This window comes from Rhinatrema bivittatum, chromosome 12, assembly GCF_901001135.1.
Source record: "Rhinatrema bivittatum chromosome 12, aRhiBiv1.1, whole genome shotgun sequence".
NCBI classification, from domain to species: domain Eukaryota; kingdom Metazoa; phylum Chordata; class Amphibia; order Gymnophiona; family Rhinatrematidae; genus Rhinatrema; species Rhinatrema bivittatum.
The window spans coordinates 79772914-79791368 of NC_042626.1; the positions used below are offsets into that span (position 1 = coordinate 79772914).

An 18455-nucleotide genomic window follows, 5' to 3' on the forward strand; every position below is an offset into this window, starting at 1 on the left:
TTTAAACACAGCTACACCAACTGCACTAACCACATCCTCTGGAAACAAATTCCAGAGTTTAATTGTGCACTGAGTGAAAAAGAACTTTCTCCGATTAGTTTTAAATGTGCCACATGCTAACTTCATGGAGTGCCACCTAGTCCTTCTATTATCCGAAAGAGTAAATAACTGTTTCATATTAACCCATTCTAGACCTCTCATGATTTTAAACCTCTATCATATCCCCCCCTCAGCCATCTCTTCTCCAAGCTGAAATGTCCTAACCTCTTTAGTCTTTCATAGGAGAGCTGTTCCATTCCTTTTATCATTTTGGTCACCCTTCTCTGTACCTCCATCGCGACAGTTCAGGACAAGGCTTTCCTCCCTCACCTGAGAGAATTAGCTCCCTCTACTCTATCTACGAATCTACTACACAGTGCAACACCAGCTCGCCAAATCTTAACCGTTCTAGGCCACATGGCAGCATCCATCTATGTGGTCCCACATACATGTCTACATATGCGTCGCCTACAATGGGGACTAAAAAAAACAATGGATTCAATTTCTCCATCCATTGTCCACCCCCATCTCCATAACCAACAGCACGAAAAAGGACCTACAGTGGTAGCTACTCCTGTCAACACTATGGACGGGCTCGCCCCTACGACCCTTACGACATCAGATAATACTCACCATGGATGCATCTCCCAAGGGATGGGGGGGCTCACCTGGACCAATTACAGACACAAACCTACTGAAACTCAAAGCGGTGAGAAACGCCCTTTGAGCCTTCGAAGACTCCCTGCGAGGGAAAATAGTAATGATTCACACAGACAACCAAGTGACAATGTTCTACATAAACAAGGAAGGAGGGTCCGGTTCCTGGAACCTCTGCAAGGAAGCAGTTCAGATATTAGAATGGGCTCATCAACGATCAATCTCTCTTCAATCTGCCCGGGATTCAGAATTCCAGAGCAGACAAACTCAGCAGAATATTTCATCCCCACGAATGGGACTTAGATCGAAAGGTAGCTCAGCGCACACTCTCAGTTTGGGGCCTTCCTTCCATCGACCTCTTTGCAACAGAGAACAGAAAACTGAAAGCATTCTGCTCAATTTACCCAAGCCCACTCAGACTCGCTCCAGACGTCTCTCGTAAGTTGGTCTCACAACCTATTGTATACATTCCCTCCGATACCACTCATCTCTTGAATGATCCAGAGATGCATCGAAGACCAAGCGAATCTAATCCTAATCGTGCCACCATGGCCAAGGCAACCATGGTACAGCTACCTACTGCAGCTATCAATCTGCAACCCAATTCCCCTGGGCAACAGCCCTCAGCTTCTTACCTAGCACAACGGATCTCTCCTACATCCTCTCCACTCCTCCCTACACCTCACGGCATGGAGACTGAACGGATCGCATACCAATACCTAGACACTTCTCCTGCTCTTCAGCACATATTACTTTCCTCGAGAAAACTGTCTACCAGACTCAATTACGAAAAGAAGTGGTCACCTACACTTCTTGGTGTTCCACAACGGGTATTGACCCGTTAACTTGCCCACTTGAACAGCTTCTCTCCTACCTCCATCTACTCTACAGTGAAGGCCTCGCTACTTCCTCACTTCAAGTTCATTTAAGTGCTATAGCAGCTTACCACATTCACCTCAACGGAGAACAGATTTCATGTCATGCACTAGTATCCAGATTCATGAAAGGAGTGTTACGCCTACGTCCACCTTTACAGAAACCACTGGTGCCGTGGGACATTAATATAGTTATCAAACAGCTAATGCTTCCACCCTTTGAACCATTAGACACTTGTCACCTTTGATACCTCTCATGGAAAGTGCTTTTCCTGATTGCTTTAACTTCAGCAAGAAGAGTAAGTGAACGGCAAGCCTTAGTCCACTACCCTTCTTATTTCAATTTCACCACAATAAGGTGACCTTACGCACTCACCCAAAATTTTTACCAAAGGTGATTTCCAGTTTCCACATTAACCAAACCATCACCTTACCCACTTTCCATCCAAAACCTCATACAAATGACAATGAGAGAAAATTGGACTGTAAACGTGCGCTAGCCTACTACAAACAGCGCACTCATTCACCTGACAGACTTTCACAGCTCTTTCTATCGTTCAACCCGAACGCGCAAGGATGTCCAGTGACAAAAAGAACTCTATCTACGTGGATATCAAACTGTATTCAGTTTTGCTATCAACAACGGTCGCAAACTCTACCTACTACTCCAAAGGCACACCAAGTCCGTGCAATGGCAGCCTCGATGGCCCATCTACATGAAGTTCCCATCATAGACATCTGTAAAGCGGCAACATGGTCATCGCTGCACACTTTCACATCTCATTACTGTTTAGACAAACTGCGGATGATGCACTAATGGGACAGACTATCCTACAGAAGACCACATGTTCCTCACATACACAGCCTTCATAGGAACTGTCCGCCACAACCTATCATATTGAGCACATATACAGACTTACACATATCAACTGCTCAATACGTCAGCTGGGGACTCCCAGACAGCATGGCTAATTCAGCTGCTTATCCACGTGAAAAGAGCAAGTTTGCTTACCGTAAACAGTGTTTTCCGTAGATAGCAGATCAATTAGCCATGCTGACCCGCCCACCTCCCCGGACAGTTCCAGCATAACCTGCACTTGCTTTGATACTGACTGAGGCGCCTGAGGTAAATCAGAGAGGATATAAGAGGGAGTACCTAGCTGAAAGACTTTACTAGAGACTTAGAGAGCTCCACCACCTAGTGGCACGGAAAACGTACCCAGACAGCATGGCTAATTCATCTGCTATCTACGGAAAACACCCTTTACAGTAAGCAAACTTGCTCTTATAGCATCTATTTAGAAAATGCAGCAGCTCCCACTCTCCCTTACCAGATAAAGCAATGCACACCCTCAAGCTTTTGCAGAAGTACCAATGAACGCTTCAGGCTTCTTAAATTCTTACCAGGTTCCAACTGGCTTGACAAAGGCACATTATTCCAAGGGCCTCTGCAGTCAGTCACAGAAGAGCCTATGTCCCCTCTAGAAACCCCTGTGCCCAATACATCTCCTCTCCCATTTTTCTAGGTGTCTTCTACAGAACAGGATCTCCCTGTAGAACATAATGCCACTTCTTTTAAAATAGCTTCTGTTGCCCTTTTCTTACCTGAGGAACACTTGCATAAAAAAAAACAAAAAACCCATGAACCCTAGTTCCCACAAGCCTGGACCCAACAGAAAATCCAGGCCATATCATTGGTTCTATATTTACCAGACTTCAGACTTGAGGCTTTGAAAGTTGTGACTCATTCAAAACTTTTTCCAATTACTCAAATTTCCCATAAATTTCAACCCCAAAAGAAAACATATCTTGAATGTTTCCCCAAAAGCTCCTTTATTTACAATCTGCAGTTTAGAATAGTCCTAGAGTCAGCATGAACCATCTGTGAGCAGCTGCAAGTCTTTTCTAATGAGCAAATGAAGCAAGCTACAGGAATTTTAATTTTACTTACCTGTGAAGAGTGGGCTGAAAGAGACCGGAGAAAAGGCACTTTGAGTTCTTGACAAACGGAGTTTTCTATTCAGTAAAGAAAATAAAGCTGTAATAAATGAGACAATTGACCTCCCTCCCTTCCACTCGCTTGGAAATAAAACTGCTTTTCATTTTTAACTCTCTCCAGCATGAGATCTTGTTGCTAAGAACACCAGATAGCTGCAGCAAATCCAAATCTCTTTGCTGCATTTGCTGCTCCTCTGTTGATCTGCAAATTACGGTACTTACAACAAACTTAATTCTAATCTTTATTTACTTTCATCTTGCCAATCTTGACAAGAAACAGTCCTTCATGAAACCACGGAGCGGCTTTATTTAACCTCCTTCAACAAATCCTCTCTGGATAACACCACTACAGGTTTCTGATTTGATTCCACCTCAAATGCCTCGTTCTATTCTGGTCACCATATCTACAAAAGGACATTGCTAAAGGTGGAGCCAGTTCAAAGAAGGGTCATCAAAATTGTGCATGGCCTGCACTATAAGCCATACACAGTATGTAGTTCCCCACTACAACTATTTTCATCAACTATTAAAGAGACACCTTCCACTCAATAATGTAACCAATCAGCAACCATGTAATGAATATTAATCTCTTTCATCATGAATATTACTTCAGAAATCCTTCTCACATGCTAATATGCACATCCACTGCTTCTCATCACACAGTGGGCCTCAAGTGATGTCAGCGGTAAGCACTCAAATATTCATTTGCTGGTTCTGTCCTATTGGTCAACTTATCCGTGTCAAAAAATGTTTCCTCGAAAATTGTGTCATTTATAAAAAAAAAAAATCTTTACTTATCTGAAAGCTAAATACTGTCCTGAGTCCCTCTAACATTTATCCATTAGTAATTGTGTCACCTGACATGAGCTCATGTTTCTGCAGGCTCAAGCTGCCTGCGTCAGGGGTTACCACTCTAATGAAAAACAAATGTTTGATATTAGTCCCGACACACTCTCAATAAACAAAATAATCAGGACCAATTCTTATACGCACACACAAAATACAGGTAACTTCAACATATTACTTACAACAACCCTCCCAAAATGGTGAACAGCTCTGAATGCAGTGAACAAAACACTGATTTTATAAACACAGTCCATACAAATTTTAAGCGTCACTGCACGGCAATCAACGTCATTCCTATCCTCATCCATAACCAGATCATCCCCCAGTCCTCCATTCCAATTGAGCACTATGTCAACAGATGACCCATTCTCTCTCTTTATTCAGGCTGTGCGTTTGACAGTACCCACTGTATATAAAACACCATTGTTCTTTCTGAATAAGTAGAGAAACAAAACCACCCCCCACAATCACTCTCCTGGTCATCTCTAAAACTGCGAAAGTGAAATCTTAGAACAAATGTGTCTCGTCTAAACAATGTGTCACTAATGGTGCATCAGTTCACTGTTCTGCTATTGAACTCTGGTGCTCTATCATCCTTGCTCAGACCAAATATACATTTTCGCCAATATAAATTAAAGGGCAAGTGCACCATAACATACACTCAGCTTGTTTGGTTGCACAGGTTATAAACCCTCTCAATTTATAATTAGAAGCTTCTCAAATGGCAACACACAACTACCAAAAGACTGGGGACAAACAGAACAATCCCCACACGACGACACATTTCTTCCTCTCCACTAGCAGATTAGTTAACCTTTTCAAACGTATTCCGAATGAACAACCATATCCCTAATATTTCATCCTCTCATCAGTGCAAATAAAGGTAACTCTTGAAACTGAGGGTGCAACTGTAAGATCCTCAGATGTCGCTTAATAATACCTTTGCATAAGATTAAGCTTCAATACCCCAATATTGACTGGGTAAGTGAAACATCAATACATGCTAGAGAGATAAAGTTCCTGGATGGAATAAATGATAGTTTTATGGAGCAATTTGGTTCAGGAACCGAACGAGGGAGTAATTTTAGATCTAATTCTCAGTGAAGCGCAGGATTTGGTGAGAGAGGTAATGATGGTGGGGTCGCTTGGCAATAGTGATCATAATATGATCACATTTAAATTAATGACTGGAAGGGAGACAGTAGGCAAATCCACAGCTGTAGCACTAAACTTTCAAAAAAGGAAACTTTGATAAAATGAGCAAAAGTAGTTAAAAAAAAAAAATAATAATAATTGAAAGGTGCAGCTACAAAGGTAAAAAGTGTGCAACAGGCATTGTCATTGTTAAAAAAAAAAAAAATACCGTCCTAGAAGCACAGCCAATATGAATTTCTCACATTAAGAAAGGTGGAAGGAAGGTCAAGAGATTGCCAGCATGGCTAAAAAGTGAGGTGAAAGAGGCTATTTTACCTAAAAGATCTTCATTCAAAAATTGGAAAGATCCATCAGAAGAAATAGGATAAGGCATAATAAGCATTGGCAAGTTAAATGTAAGAAAATAAGACATGCTAAGAGAAAATTTGAAAAGATAGCCATAGAGGCAAAAACTCGAAAAAAAAAACCCTTTAAATATATCCGAAGCAGAAAGCCTGCGAGGGAGTCAGTTGGACCGTTAGATAATCGAGGCATTAAAGGGGTACTTAGGGAAGATAAGACCATCGTGGAAAGATTAAACGATTTCTTTGCGTCGATGTTGAAGAGGATGTTGGGGAGATACCCGTTCCGGAAACTGTTTAAAGGGTAATGATTCAGATGAACGGAACCAAATCACGGTGAATCTGGAAGATATGGTAGCCAGACTGACAAGCTATAGAGCAGTAAATCACCTGCACTGGATGGCATACACCCCAGGGTTCTGAAAGAACTAAAAAATGAAATTTCAGACCTATTTCAATTAATTTGTAACCTATCATTAAAATCATCCGTTGCACCTGAAGATTGGAAGATGGCCAATGTAACCACGATATTTAAGAAGGATTTCAGGGGTGATGTGGGGAAACTATAGACCGGTGAGAGCCTGACTTCAGTGCTGGGAAAAAATCGTGGAAACTGTTATAAATAATAAAATCACAAAACATTTAGACAGACATGTTTTAGTGGGACACAGCCAACGTGGATTTACCCAAAGGAAGTCTTACCTCACAAATCTCCTACATTTTTTTGAAGGGGTGAATAAACATGTGGACAAAGGTGAACCAGTAGATGTGGTGTATTTGGATTTTCAGAAGATGTTCAAAGTCCCAAATGAGAGGCTTCTAAGAAAACTAAAAAGTCATGGGATAGGAGGGGGTGTCCTTTTGTGGATTGCAAGCTGGTTAAAAGACAGTAAACAGGGAGGAAGTGACATCATCTGCCCAAGATGGCCACTTGAAAATCTTCGTCAATCTCCCTCATATCTTGAGATTTAATATCAGTCTTTCCACTACAAAGGCGAAATAAACAGCACAGCGAGACAGACCAACCTTTAGACATGTCCTTCCGAAAAAAGTGGTGGATTTGCAAAACTTTTCATACGATGCCAGCAGATCGAGGTTTGGCAGAGTTAGCGATCGAAGAGATGACGCTGGAACAGACAATGGCAGCACAGGAGATTGAGGATAAACCACTTACAAAAAAAGACTTTCAATCGTAGTTTCAAGACAAAGATGGAAATCCGGACGCTTAAAAAGAGGAGTTTCGAGAGACCTCAAGGGACTTGGCAAAAGGGTCGAAGATGCTGAAAGGCAACAAGAGAAACAGGCCTCAATTTAAATCTCTATCAGCACAACAAGAGATCATCCGGATCCAAGAAGCAGCAGCATTAAAATGGAGGATATAGAAAAAATAGAACGCGCAGAATAATCTGCACATTCAGAGGCCTACCTGAGGAAGCAGCGTAAGCAAATGTGCCACAAATCGCACAGCAAATATGAGACCGTGTTGAAGGCAGCGACTTCATCGGAGGAAGAAAGCCTCTCCCAGATAGTAATTGAAAGAGCCCACAGGGCCTAGAGGGCTGCTTTTAGGACCACACCGAGAGATGCTGTCATATGTATGCACAGCTTTCTAACCAAAGAGGCGATTATGAGGGCCGCACGCAAGTTGGACAAAGTTGAATGGGAGGAACATGAGCTTGCTTTTTTTTTTTTATATGATCTCTCACCAGCCACTCAAAAAAAAAAAAAAAAAAGACGAGATATGCTACCACTAATGGCCTTATTATGAAAGGAGAGACACAAGTACCGATGGCTGTACCCATGGGGCCTAGCCTTTACCATCAACAGAGGCACGTCAAAGGTGAAAACACTGGAAGAGGTGGCGTCCATCATGGAGGCAGCGGGACTCGAGCTGGTAACTGGCGAAAAGAAATGAGTGACGGAACAGCCCCTCCAGGAACAACCGAAATGGCAGCGAGCAGGCAAAGGAGGTCGCAGTCTCAGACAGAAATCAGCCAAAACGACACCACAGTTGCCAACAGGGGAGATACCGGGACAAGAACGACTCCCCACCTGAGCTATTCCCCCAGGAACTTGTGAGGCAAAACTCTGAGGTTAACATGTTTTTCTTTTGCTTTTTGTTTTTCTTAATCATATTAAAGATGCTCAAGGCCAAATACAAACGGAGGCTAAGGCTATCAAGGACCATTTTGTGCAGTTTTACACAGAGCTTTATGAGAAGGAGAACATCCCAGTTGGATATAGGGGAATATTTAGAGGGGATAGATCTCCCAGTGTTACCCTCCAATGATCAGGAGATGTTAGGCCAGCCAATCTCTATCGTGGAATGAATGAAAGAAGCTATAAAAGGGCTGAAATCTGGAAAAGGACCTGAGTTGGACAGCTACACTCTTATTTTACAAAACTTGTAGAAATTATAGCCACACCACGATGCATGTGTAATTCCATTAGAGAGGGGTCCTGCATATTGCCATACGGGAATATGGCAGGAATAACCGTTCTTCCTAAACCCAGCAAAGATGAGCCTATTTCCCTGATCAATTTGGATCTCAAACTAATGTAAAAAATTCTGGCCAATTGCCTCCGTTCAGTGATAGGCACCCTTATAAAAAATGACCAGGTGGGCTTTATACCCGGGAGATCCACATCAGATAACATAAGGAATATCCTCGTTTTAATCTCGGTGGTCCAATAGATGTTGAAAAAGCCTACGATAGGTTCCACTGGCCTTTTCTGTAATGGATAAGATGGGGATGAGCGGATACTTTCTGGGATGGGTACAAGAATTATAAAAGGAACCCTTAGCATGCTTAAAAATCAATGGTAGTTACACACAGCACTTCACCATTAAACAGGGAAAGAGACATGGGTGCCCCCTTTCACCTCTATTATTCGCACTTAGTGTGGAACCTCTAGCGGAAAGGGTAAGAAAATCTATGAAAATACAGGGAGTAGTTATAGGAAAGCAACAATACAAAATTTCATTAAGTGCAGATGACATTTTCACCTTGACCGCCCCTGATACTTCCCTTTTAGAGGTGGCAGGAGAGTTAAAGGAATTTGGGAAGGTGTCCGGCTTTCCAGTAAACATGGATAAATCAGAGATTTTGCCAATTGGCTTGACACCAGCCCAATGTAGCAAGTTAAAGCAGTATTTTTCGTTTAAGGCATTTATATTCTTCCATAGCTGAACTTGAACTGAGAGCAAAAGAGATGCATTTTGGATTTATTCAAAGGGGTTACCTTCAGACAGTGGTGAGATGAGCATATAAGAGGGCTCGGTGGATAAATCAGGATTTTTTTTTATCATCACATGTGTTTTTACCATATTCGCAGCAAATTTTTAAGAACATAAGAAATTGCCATGCTGGGTCAGACCAAGGGTCCATCAAGCCCAGCATGCTGTTTCCAACAGAGGCCAAACCAGGCTACAAGACCTGACAGGTACCCAAACACTAAGATCATCCCATGCTACTGATGCCAGTAATAGCAAAGGCCATTCCCCAAGTCAGCTTAATAGCAGTTAATGGACCTCTTCCAAAAACTTATCCAAACCTTTTTTTAAACCCAGCTACACTAACCACATCCTCTGGCAACAAATTCCAGAGCTTAATTGTGTGTTGAGTGAAAAAGAATTTTCTCCGATTAGTCTTAAATGTGCTACTTTCTAACTTCATGGAGTGCCCCCCTAGTCGACCCTAATCCTATCTGAAAGAGTGAATAACCAATTCACATTTACTCGTTCAAGAACCTCTCATGATTTTAAAGACCTTTATCATATCCCTCCTCAGCAGTCTTCTCCAAGCTGGACAGCCCTAACCTCTTTAGCCTTTCCTCATAGGGGAGCTGTTCCATCCCCTTATTATAGCATTCAACATATTAAGTGACATTAGAGGTTCTTACAGTTGCAATCTCAGTTATAAGAGTTATCTTTATTTGCACCAATGAGAGGACAAAATATTAGGGATATGGTTGTTCATTCGGAATATGTAGAAAGATTAAACTAATCCGCCAGTAGAAAGGAAGAAATAGAACAACACTCCCCCCAATGGGTGATGTCCCGTCTATCCCAAATCTTTTGATGATTGCGTTTTGCCATTTGAGAAGCTAATTATAAATTGAAAGGGTTTACAACATATGCAGACAAAACGAGTTGTGTATATTTTATGGTGCACTTGCACTTTAATTTATATTGGCAAAACTGTATGTTTGGGCCAAACAAGGATGATATAGCACCGGAATTCAATAGCACAACAGTGAATAGAGGCACCATTAGTGACATTGTTTAAAAGGGGGACATTTGTTTTCACATTTCATTTTCGCGGTCTTAGAGATGACCAAGAAGAGTGTATGTGGGGGCGATTTTGATTCCGTACTTATTCGGAAAGAACAATGGTGAATATACATATTGGGTGCTGTCAAAACGCACAGCCTCAATAAAGAGATAGAATGAGGCATGTGATGATGTAGTGTCGAGTCAGAATGGAGGGACTGGGGGGATAATTTGCATTATGGATGACAGGAATGACGACAGACGTGCAGTGATGCTTAGAATATATATGAACTGTTTATAAAATCAGAGCGTTTTCTCATCGCATTTAGAGCTGTTTGCCATTTTGGGAGGGTCGGTATAAATGATATGATGCTGTTACCTATATTTTGTGTGCGTGCGTGCAAGAGAATTGGTCCTGATTATTTTGTATATTGAGAGTGGAGTGTGACTAATATCAAACTTTTGTTTTTCATTACAGAGTTGTAACTCCTGATACAGGCAGCAGAGCCCACCAAAACGCGAGCATGTTGGATGACAATTTCAGATGGATAAATGATAGATGGACCCCGGGATAGTATTTAGCTTTCAGATAAAAGCTTTACTTATTAATTTATTTTTATTAATGACAATTTAAGAAAATGAATTTTTTTTTTTACATGGATAAGGTGACCAATAGGGCAGAACCAGCAAATAAATTTTTGAATGCTTACCACTGATACCATTTGAGGCCCATTGTGTGGCGAGAGGAGGTGGATTTACATCTTATTGACACATTAGGAATTCTGATTTGCTGATTGTTATGCTCTTATTGAGTGGAAACTGTTGTGCCTCCTTAATAGTTTATGAAAAAAGGCTTTACTATGGAATCAGAGGGAAGCTTTTTCATGAGAGTGAAAAGCTCAAAGATAAGGGTTCTTCAAATGAAGCTGAAAAGGAAGCTCAAAAGCATTGTGAGAAGACTTTTCTAAAATAGAGGACGGTGAAGCCCTGAAACAGATTTCTAGTAAAGGTTATATGAGCCACACAGTGGAAGAATTCAAGCATGCATGGGACAGAAAGAAATAATGAGAAATTACTACTTACCTGATAATTTCCTTTTCTTTAGGTCCAATGAATCCAGAACAAGTGGGTTATTCACCTCTACCAGCAGATTGAGATAGAGCAAACTGATGTCACAGTACACACACACACACACACATACATACATATATAAAAATAATACTCAGATAGTGACATCAGCTTGCCAGTATTCTCTTCAAAAGCAACAGTGGACAGACTAGCAAAACTATTTCAATACTCAGCTAACAGGCAACACTGAACTCAGACAAAAATGTATTAACACTAGGGATGTGCATTCATTTTGGACGAATTAAACAAAATTTGTCCTGGTTCGGAGGATCCGAGAAACGAATGTAATTTTTCAGAAAAAAAAAAAGCCCAAACTGTGGGAAAAATGAAATTTCCTGCGGCGGGCCAAAAACAAAGCCCAAACCGAATGTACTTTCCGAAGCACATCTCTAATTAAAACTATGTCTAGGGACTGGACGAACTTACCAGTAATCCCTATAACTAGTCATGTAGGAGGACCATAATGCAACCCTTCAGCAGCCAAGGAAGGGAAGCTGGATTCATCCGACTATCCTAAAGAAAAGGAAATTATCAGGCAAGTAGTAATTTCTCATTTCTTAGCATCCAGTGAGATCAATCCAGAACAAGTGGAATATATCCAAGCTACTCCCAAATAGGACAGGAGGCTGCCCGCGGTTCAGTCAAAACCACACATGCAAAGGCTGCGTCCTCTCTGGCTCGCACATCCAGACGATAATACCTGGAAGAAGTGTCTAACGAGGACCACATCGCAGCTCAGCAAATGTCGATGGGAGACAACAACTTCACTTCCGCCCATTACACTGCTTGAGCTCTATTTGAATGAGCCCTGACCTGAGAAGGTGACTACTTCCCAGCAGTCGAAGATATGGCAGCTGAGATTCAATGCCAAGAAGTGCAAAGTCATGCATGTGGGGAGTGGAAATCCGAATGAACTGTATTCGATGGGGGGGGGGGGGGGGGGGGAGGCTGATGTGCACGGAGCAGGAGAGAGACCTTGGGGTGATAGTGTCTAATGATATGAAGACTGCGAAACAATGCGACAAGGCGATAGCAAAAGCCAGAAGAATGCTGGGATGCATAGAGAGAGGAATATCGAGTAAGAAAAGGGAAGTGATTATCCGCTTGTACAGGTCCTTGGTGAGGCCTCACCTGGAGTACTGTGTTCAGTTCTGGAGACCGTATCTACAAAGAGACAAGGACAAGATGGAAGCGGTACAGTGAAGGGCGACCAGGAAGGTGGAGGGTCTTCATAGGATGACATACGAGGAGAGATTGAAGAATCTAAATATTTACTCCCTGGAGGAAAGGAGGAGCAGGGGTGATATGATTCAGACTTTCAGATACTTGAAAAACTTTAATGATCCAAAGACAACGACAAACCTTTTCTGTCAGAAAAAAATCAGCAGAACCAGAGGTCACGAGCTGAGGCTCCAGGGAGGAAGTATTTCTTCACGGAAAGGATGGTGGATGCCTGGAATGCCCTTCCGGAGGAAGTGGTGAAGTCTAAAACTGTGAACAACTTCAAAGGGGCCTGGGATAAACACTGTGGATCCATCAAGTCTAGAGGGCGTGAATAAAGTGGAGGCAGCAAAACACTGCACGGAGCGGCAGTAGCCACAGCGGCATTCAAACACTGCACGGAGCGGCAGTAGCCACAGCGGCATTCACGGAGCGGGATGCCAGTGGCCAGTAGTTTGTGTTCCACCTTCACGGAGAGGAAGGATGGAGGGCTGCTATCTCCAAAAAAAAAAAAAAAAATTAAATAAAAAAAACAAACAAAAAAATAAAAACAGGGGTGGGTAAGAGTATGGGGCAAGGGGGAGGCCTGCTTGTTACAGCGGTTGCTACCCCTAATTGAGCTGGATGTCACTTGGATGCAGATACAGAGCTGCTCTCTAAATTGGTGGTAGGGTGGAGGGGAATTAGGGCTGGAGGGTACTGGAAGCCAATAGTAACAGGTGGGAGAGAGAAAAAAGGAAAAAAAATGGATAAAGTACGTAGCTTGCTGGGCAGACTTGATGGGCCGTTTGGTCTTCTTCTGCCATCATTTCTATGTTTCTATGTTTCATCAACATATGTAGCCGTGACTACCTCCTTAACCCAGCGAGCTATGGTAACTCGCGAGGTCAGCTCTCCCTGCCCAGTATCGCCGTGAAGGGACAAATAGATGATCTGTCTTCTGTAAAGGCTTAGTCACCTCCAGATACCAGACAATGTCTCTTGACATCCATGGGTTGCAACAGATGATACTCCTCTACATCTTTCTTTGTCCAGAGAGGCCAGGGAGATGGACTGATTCAAGTGATTTTAGTGACCACCTTTGGTAGAAAAGAAGGAACAGTATGGAGCTGTACTGCTCCATGACTTACCCGGAGGAATGGCTCCCAGCAAGACAAGGCCTGCAGTTCGGAAATTCTACACGCAGAACAAATTACCACAAGAAACACCAGTTTCAAGGTCAGTAACCGCAAGTTCAGATTAGACCGATGCGTAAACGTAGGGCCCACTAAGAAATCAAATACTAAATTAAGAACTCCATAAGGGATATGGAAACCACAAGGGAGGACAAAGATGTTTCAATCCCTTTCAGGAAACAGGCCACATCAGATGAGCAAATAAGGATCTGCCATTTACCTGTCCTCTGAAACAGGCGAGAGCCGCTACTTTAAGGAGCCTTTAAGGAATTAAGTGCCAAACCTTTATTCAAGCCATCTGCACAAATTCCAAAATGAGCAGGATCTTGACTGAACAAGGAAGAGTACCTCAATCCTCACACCAGATTTCAAACACTCACCAAACCCGCACATAAGCCAAGGAAGTCTAGAACTTTCTAACTTGTAGCAAAGTGGAAATCACTGCCGCAGAGTATCCATGTTACAGCAAGCGAGCCCTTTCAAGGGCCATAAGAACATAAGATATGCCATACTGTGTCAGACCAAGGGTCCATCAAGTCCAGTATCCTGTTTCCAACAGTGGCCAATCACAAGTACCTGGCAAGAAAAATCAATTTGGATCTTCATGAAGAATAGGACCCTGCCACAACAGATCCTTGTGCGCTGGAAGCTGGGGTGATTCTGCCAGAAGCCACCGCAAACCTATATACCACGGTCTCCTGGGCCAATCCGGAGCAACCAAGAACACCAACCCTCTGCGACACTCGATCCGGACTAATCTGCCCAACATGGGCCATGGAAGAATGGCAACTTGTCTTCCAGCCACTCCTGCGCCAAGGCATCAATCCTCAAAGACTTTGGATCTCTCCTGCGACTGAAGAATCATGAACTTACCTCAGCTCAGCCTTATCTGGCTGAGCACAGAGACCATCTCTAGCTGTGGAGGGAGAGGGCATTTGCCGTAACCATCACACTTAGCTTCCTGCACCTGCTGCCTTTCAGCCTCTTAACAGCTAAGTCCACGCCGGCTGAAAAACCAGCTACTAGACCAAGGCACTCATATGAGAGACCATGGAAATCACTTTCGGAATTCTGAACCGGGAAGGGACCTTTGGTATCACCGCAGGAGGGCGGGCAAATTTGTTGTGTTTTACTTTTTTTTTTTTTTTTTTTTTTTTTTTTTAAATCAAAGCAATCCTCAGTATGGAGATGCACGTCCATCTGCTGGAGATGGAGAATACTGGCAGGCTGTCATTGCAGGGGTATATATACTGTGACGTCAGTTTGCTCAGTGTCCATCTGACGGTAGAGGTGCAGAACCCACAAGTTCTGGATTCATCTAACTGGACGCTAAGAAAAGGACCTTTGTGGTGGGGTGAGAGATAGAGAGCACAGATTACTAAGACCTGTGATAGTATAGTAAGTGGGTATGGATGGGCAGCTGGGGAAGGGGGAGGGGATTATGTTTTCTTATCTGCTGCCATCTGTTTTGTAAGTAGCACTGTTTGCAGCATGCACTGGCAATTGCAGTGCTTGGATAGATCTTAAGACAGTTAGAGATCCTACCCTCTAATCCTAAATGATATTTTGAAGGATTTCTCAGCAACAGCGTAAATTGTTTTCTTTAGTAGATGTGTTTGTGGATAACCAAAACATCATATGAACTACCTACAGGGACTCTGATAGATGAGAATGTAGAGATTACTTACCTGATAATCTCCTTTTCCTTAGTGTATGCAGATGGACTCAAAACAAGTGGGTATAGTGTGCTTGTGCTAGCAGTTGGAGACGGATCTGACGTCAGCACGGGTACATATATCCCCGCAGGAAGTGCAGCAATTCAGTAATCTTCCTTGCAAAAGCTTTATGGATATATGTGTAACTGACCGATCGATTAAATGAACAGGATTACCCTGACCGATTGATAGTAGCTGGAGACCGCCAGTGTTCTCAACCGGAAAGCGTCGACACCCGGCAGGGTGGATGCCCTAATATAAGAAAAACATGGCTTACCGCGAGTCGGTGAATCCCCATGTATGCCGGCAGCCGGGCAGGATGCTGAGTCCATCTGCATACACTAAGGAAAGGAGATTATCAGGTAAGTAATCTCTACATTTTCCTAGCGTGTGTAGCAGATGGACTCAAAACAAGTGGGATGTACAAAAGCTACTCCCGGACTGGGCGGGAGGCTGCCCGAAGTCTGTTCAGGATTGCCCTCGCAAATGCTGTGTCCTCCCTGGCCTGGACGTCCAGACGGTAGAATCTGGAGAAGGTATGGAGGGAGGACCACGTCGCCGCTTTACATATCTCTGCAGGCGACAGCATCCTAGTTTCTGCCCAAGAGGCTGCTTGCGCTCTGGTAGAGTGAGCGTTGACCCGTAGAGGTGGTGGTTTCCCTGCTTCTACGTAGGCTGCCTTGATAACTTCTTTGATCCAGCGGGCGATGGTTGCCCGTGAGGCCGCTTCCCCTTGCTTCTTCCCGCTGTGAAGGACGAACAGGTGGTCCGTCTTTCGTACTGCTTCTGACATTTCCAGGTATCTGGACAGTAGCCTGCCGATGTCGAGATGGCGTAGTATTTGACCTTCTTCCGACTTCTTCAAACCTTCCGTGGTAGGCAAGGATATGGTTTGGTTGAGGTGGAAGTGTGAGACTACCTTGGGTAAGATGGAAGGAATCGTGCGAAGATGGATAGCCTCTGGAGTGATTCTGAGAAACGGATCACGGCAGGACAGTGCTTGTAGCTCTGAGATGCGGCGTGCTGAGCATACAGCCAGCAGGAACACCATCTTCAAGGTTAACAAACGGAGGGACAGGCCTCGAAGTGGTCTGAAGGCGTGTCCCGCTAGAAATTCCAAAACTAGGTTGAGGTTCCATAGGGGTACTGGCCACTTCAGTGGCGGGCGAATGTGTTTGACTCCTTTCGGGAAACGTGAAACGTCTGGGTGTGTGGCGATGCTGTTGCCGTCACTCCGGGGACCATAGCAGGATAGCGCTGCTACTTGGACCTTGATGGAATTGAGGGACAGACCCTTCTGAAGTCCATCTTGTAGGAAATCCAAAATGATAGGGATCTTAGCGGCATGTGGATTGGTGCTGTGAGTTTCGCCTCAGGCTTCAAATACTCTCCAGATCCTTATATATGTTAGTGATGTGGAGAACTTGCGTGCTCGGAGGAGTGTATCTATTACCGGCCCAGAGTACCCTCTTTTCTTCAGTCTAGCCCTCTCAATGGCCACACCGTAAGAGAAAATTGAGCTGGATCCTCGTGGAGGATGGGACCTTGCCGCAGCAGGTCCCTGTGTGGAGGCAGGGGAAATGGAGTCCCTGCCAGTAATCTTCTCATGTCCGGGGCCACTAGAAGAACTAGGCCTCTGTGCCGCTGAATCTTGTGTACGATGGCGCCCAGCAGGGGCCATGGAGGAAAGGCATATAGCAGGATCCCCTGAGGCCATGGCTGTACCAGGGCATCGATCCCCTGGGATAGCGGATCCCGCCTGCGGCTGAAATATCTGGGTACTTGAGTGTTGGACCTGTCTGCTAGTAGGTCCATGCCTGGCGTCCCCCACTGATCCACAATCATCTGGAAAGCTGTGGGCGACAGCAGCCATTCCCCTGGATTTAGGATTTCTCTGCTGAGGAAGTCTGCCGTGGTGTTGTCCTTCCCAGCAATGTGAACGGCGGAGATGTCCTGGAAATTCACTTCCGCCCAAGTCATCAGGGGGGCTATTTCTAGGGATACCAGTTGGCTTCTGGTTCCGCCCTGTTGGTTGATGTATGCCACCGTGGTGGCGTTGTCTGACATCACTCTGATCGCTCTGTTGCGAAATCTGTGGGCAAATCGCAGGCAGGCTAGCCTGACTGCCCGTGCCTCTAGTCGGCTGATGTTCCACCCAGACTCTTCTCTGTTCCACCACCCTTGGGCGGTGAGTTCTTCGCAATGTGCTCCCCATCCGTTCAGGCTGGCAGCTGTAGTGAGCAGGGTCCAGGTTGGGGAGGACATTCTTGACCCCCGGCTCATGTGGCCGGGCTGCAACCACCACCGTATCTGATTCAGCACTCTGGCTGGTAGAGGTAGGTGTGTGGTGTAGTTCTGTGATCGTGGGCTCCACCGAGATAGGAGGGCGCGTTGTAATGGTCTCATATGAGCCCATGCCCATGGTATTACCTCCAGAGTGGATGCCATAAGGCCGAGGACCTGTAAGTAATCCCAAGCTGTGGGCCGGGTGGCGCTCAGCAGGGCCTGCAGACGATTCCGGAGCTTTGATCTTCTCTTGGAGGTCAGGCTGACCTTGTCTTCCTGGGTGTCGAATCGGACTCCTAGGTATTCTTTGGACTCCTAGGTATTCTTTGAAATGTTTGTATGCTAATGCCAGAAGTCTAAGAAGTAAGATGGGAGAATTAGAATGTATAGCAGTAAATGATGACAGAGACTTAATTGGCATCTCAGAGACATGGTGGAAAGAGGATAACAAATGGGACAGTGCTATACCGGGGTACAAATTATATCGCAATGACAGAGAGGAGCAGTCGGGAGGAGGTGTGGCGCTTTATGTCCGGGATGGCATAGAGTCCAACAGGATAAACATCCTGCATGAGACTAAATACAAAATTGAATCTTTATGGGTAGAAATCCCTTGTGTATCAGGGAAGACTACAGTGATAGGGATATACTACCGTCCACCTGGTCAAGATGGTGAGATGGACAGTGAAATGCTAAGAGAAATTAGGGAAGCTAACCAAATTGGTAGTGCAGTAATAATGGGAGAC

At 44.2% G+C, this 18455-nt stretch overlaps 1 protein-coding gene across 5 annotated transcripts in view; it reads right to left on the reverse strand.

The window, feature by feature from the left end:
• SOCS7 (suppressor of cytokine signaling 7) overlaps window positions 1-18455 on the reverse strand; it is a 282229-nt gene that overhangs the window by 226887 nt on the left and 36887 nt on the right. For all 5 annotated transcript variants that reach the window (XM_029573963.1, XM_029573961.1, XM_029573959.1 and 2 more), the window contains exon 2: window positions 3523-3587. In XM_029573963.1, the coding sequence (XP_029429823.1) occupies window positions 3523-3587 (65 nt within the window). The remainder of the gene's footprint in view (window positions 1-3522; window positions 3588-18455) is intronic.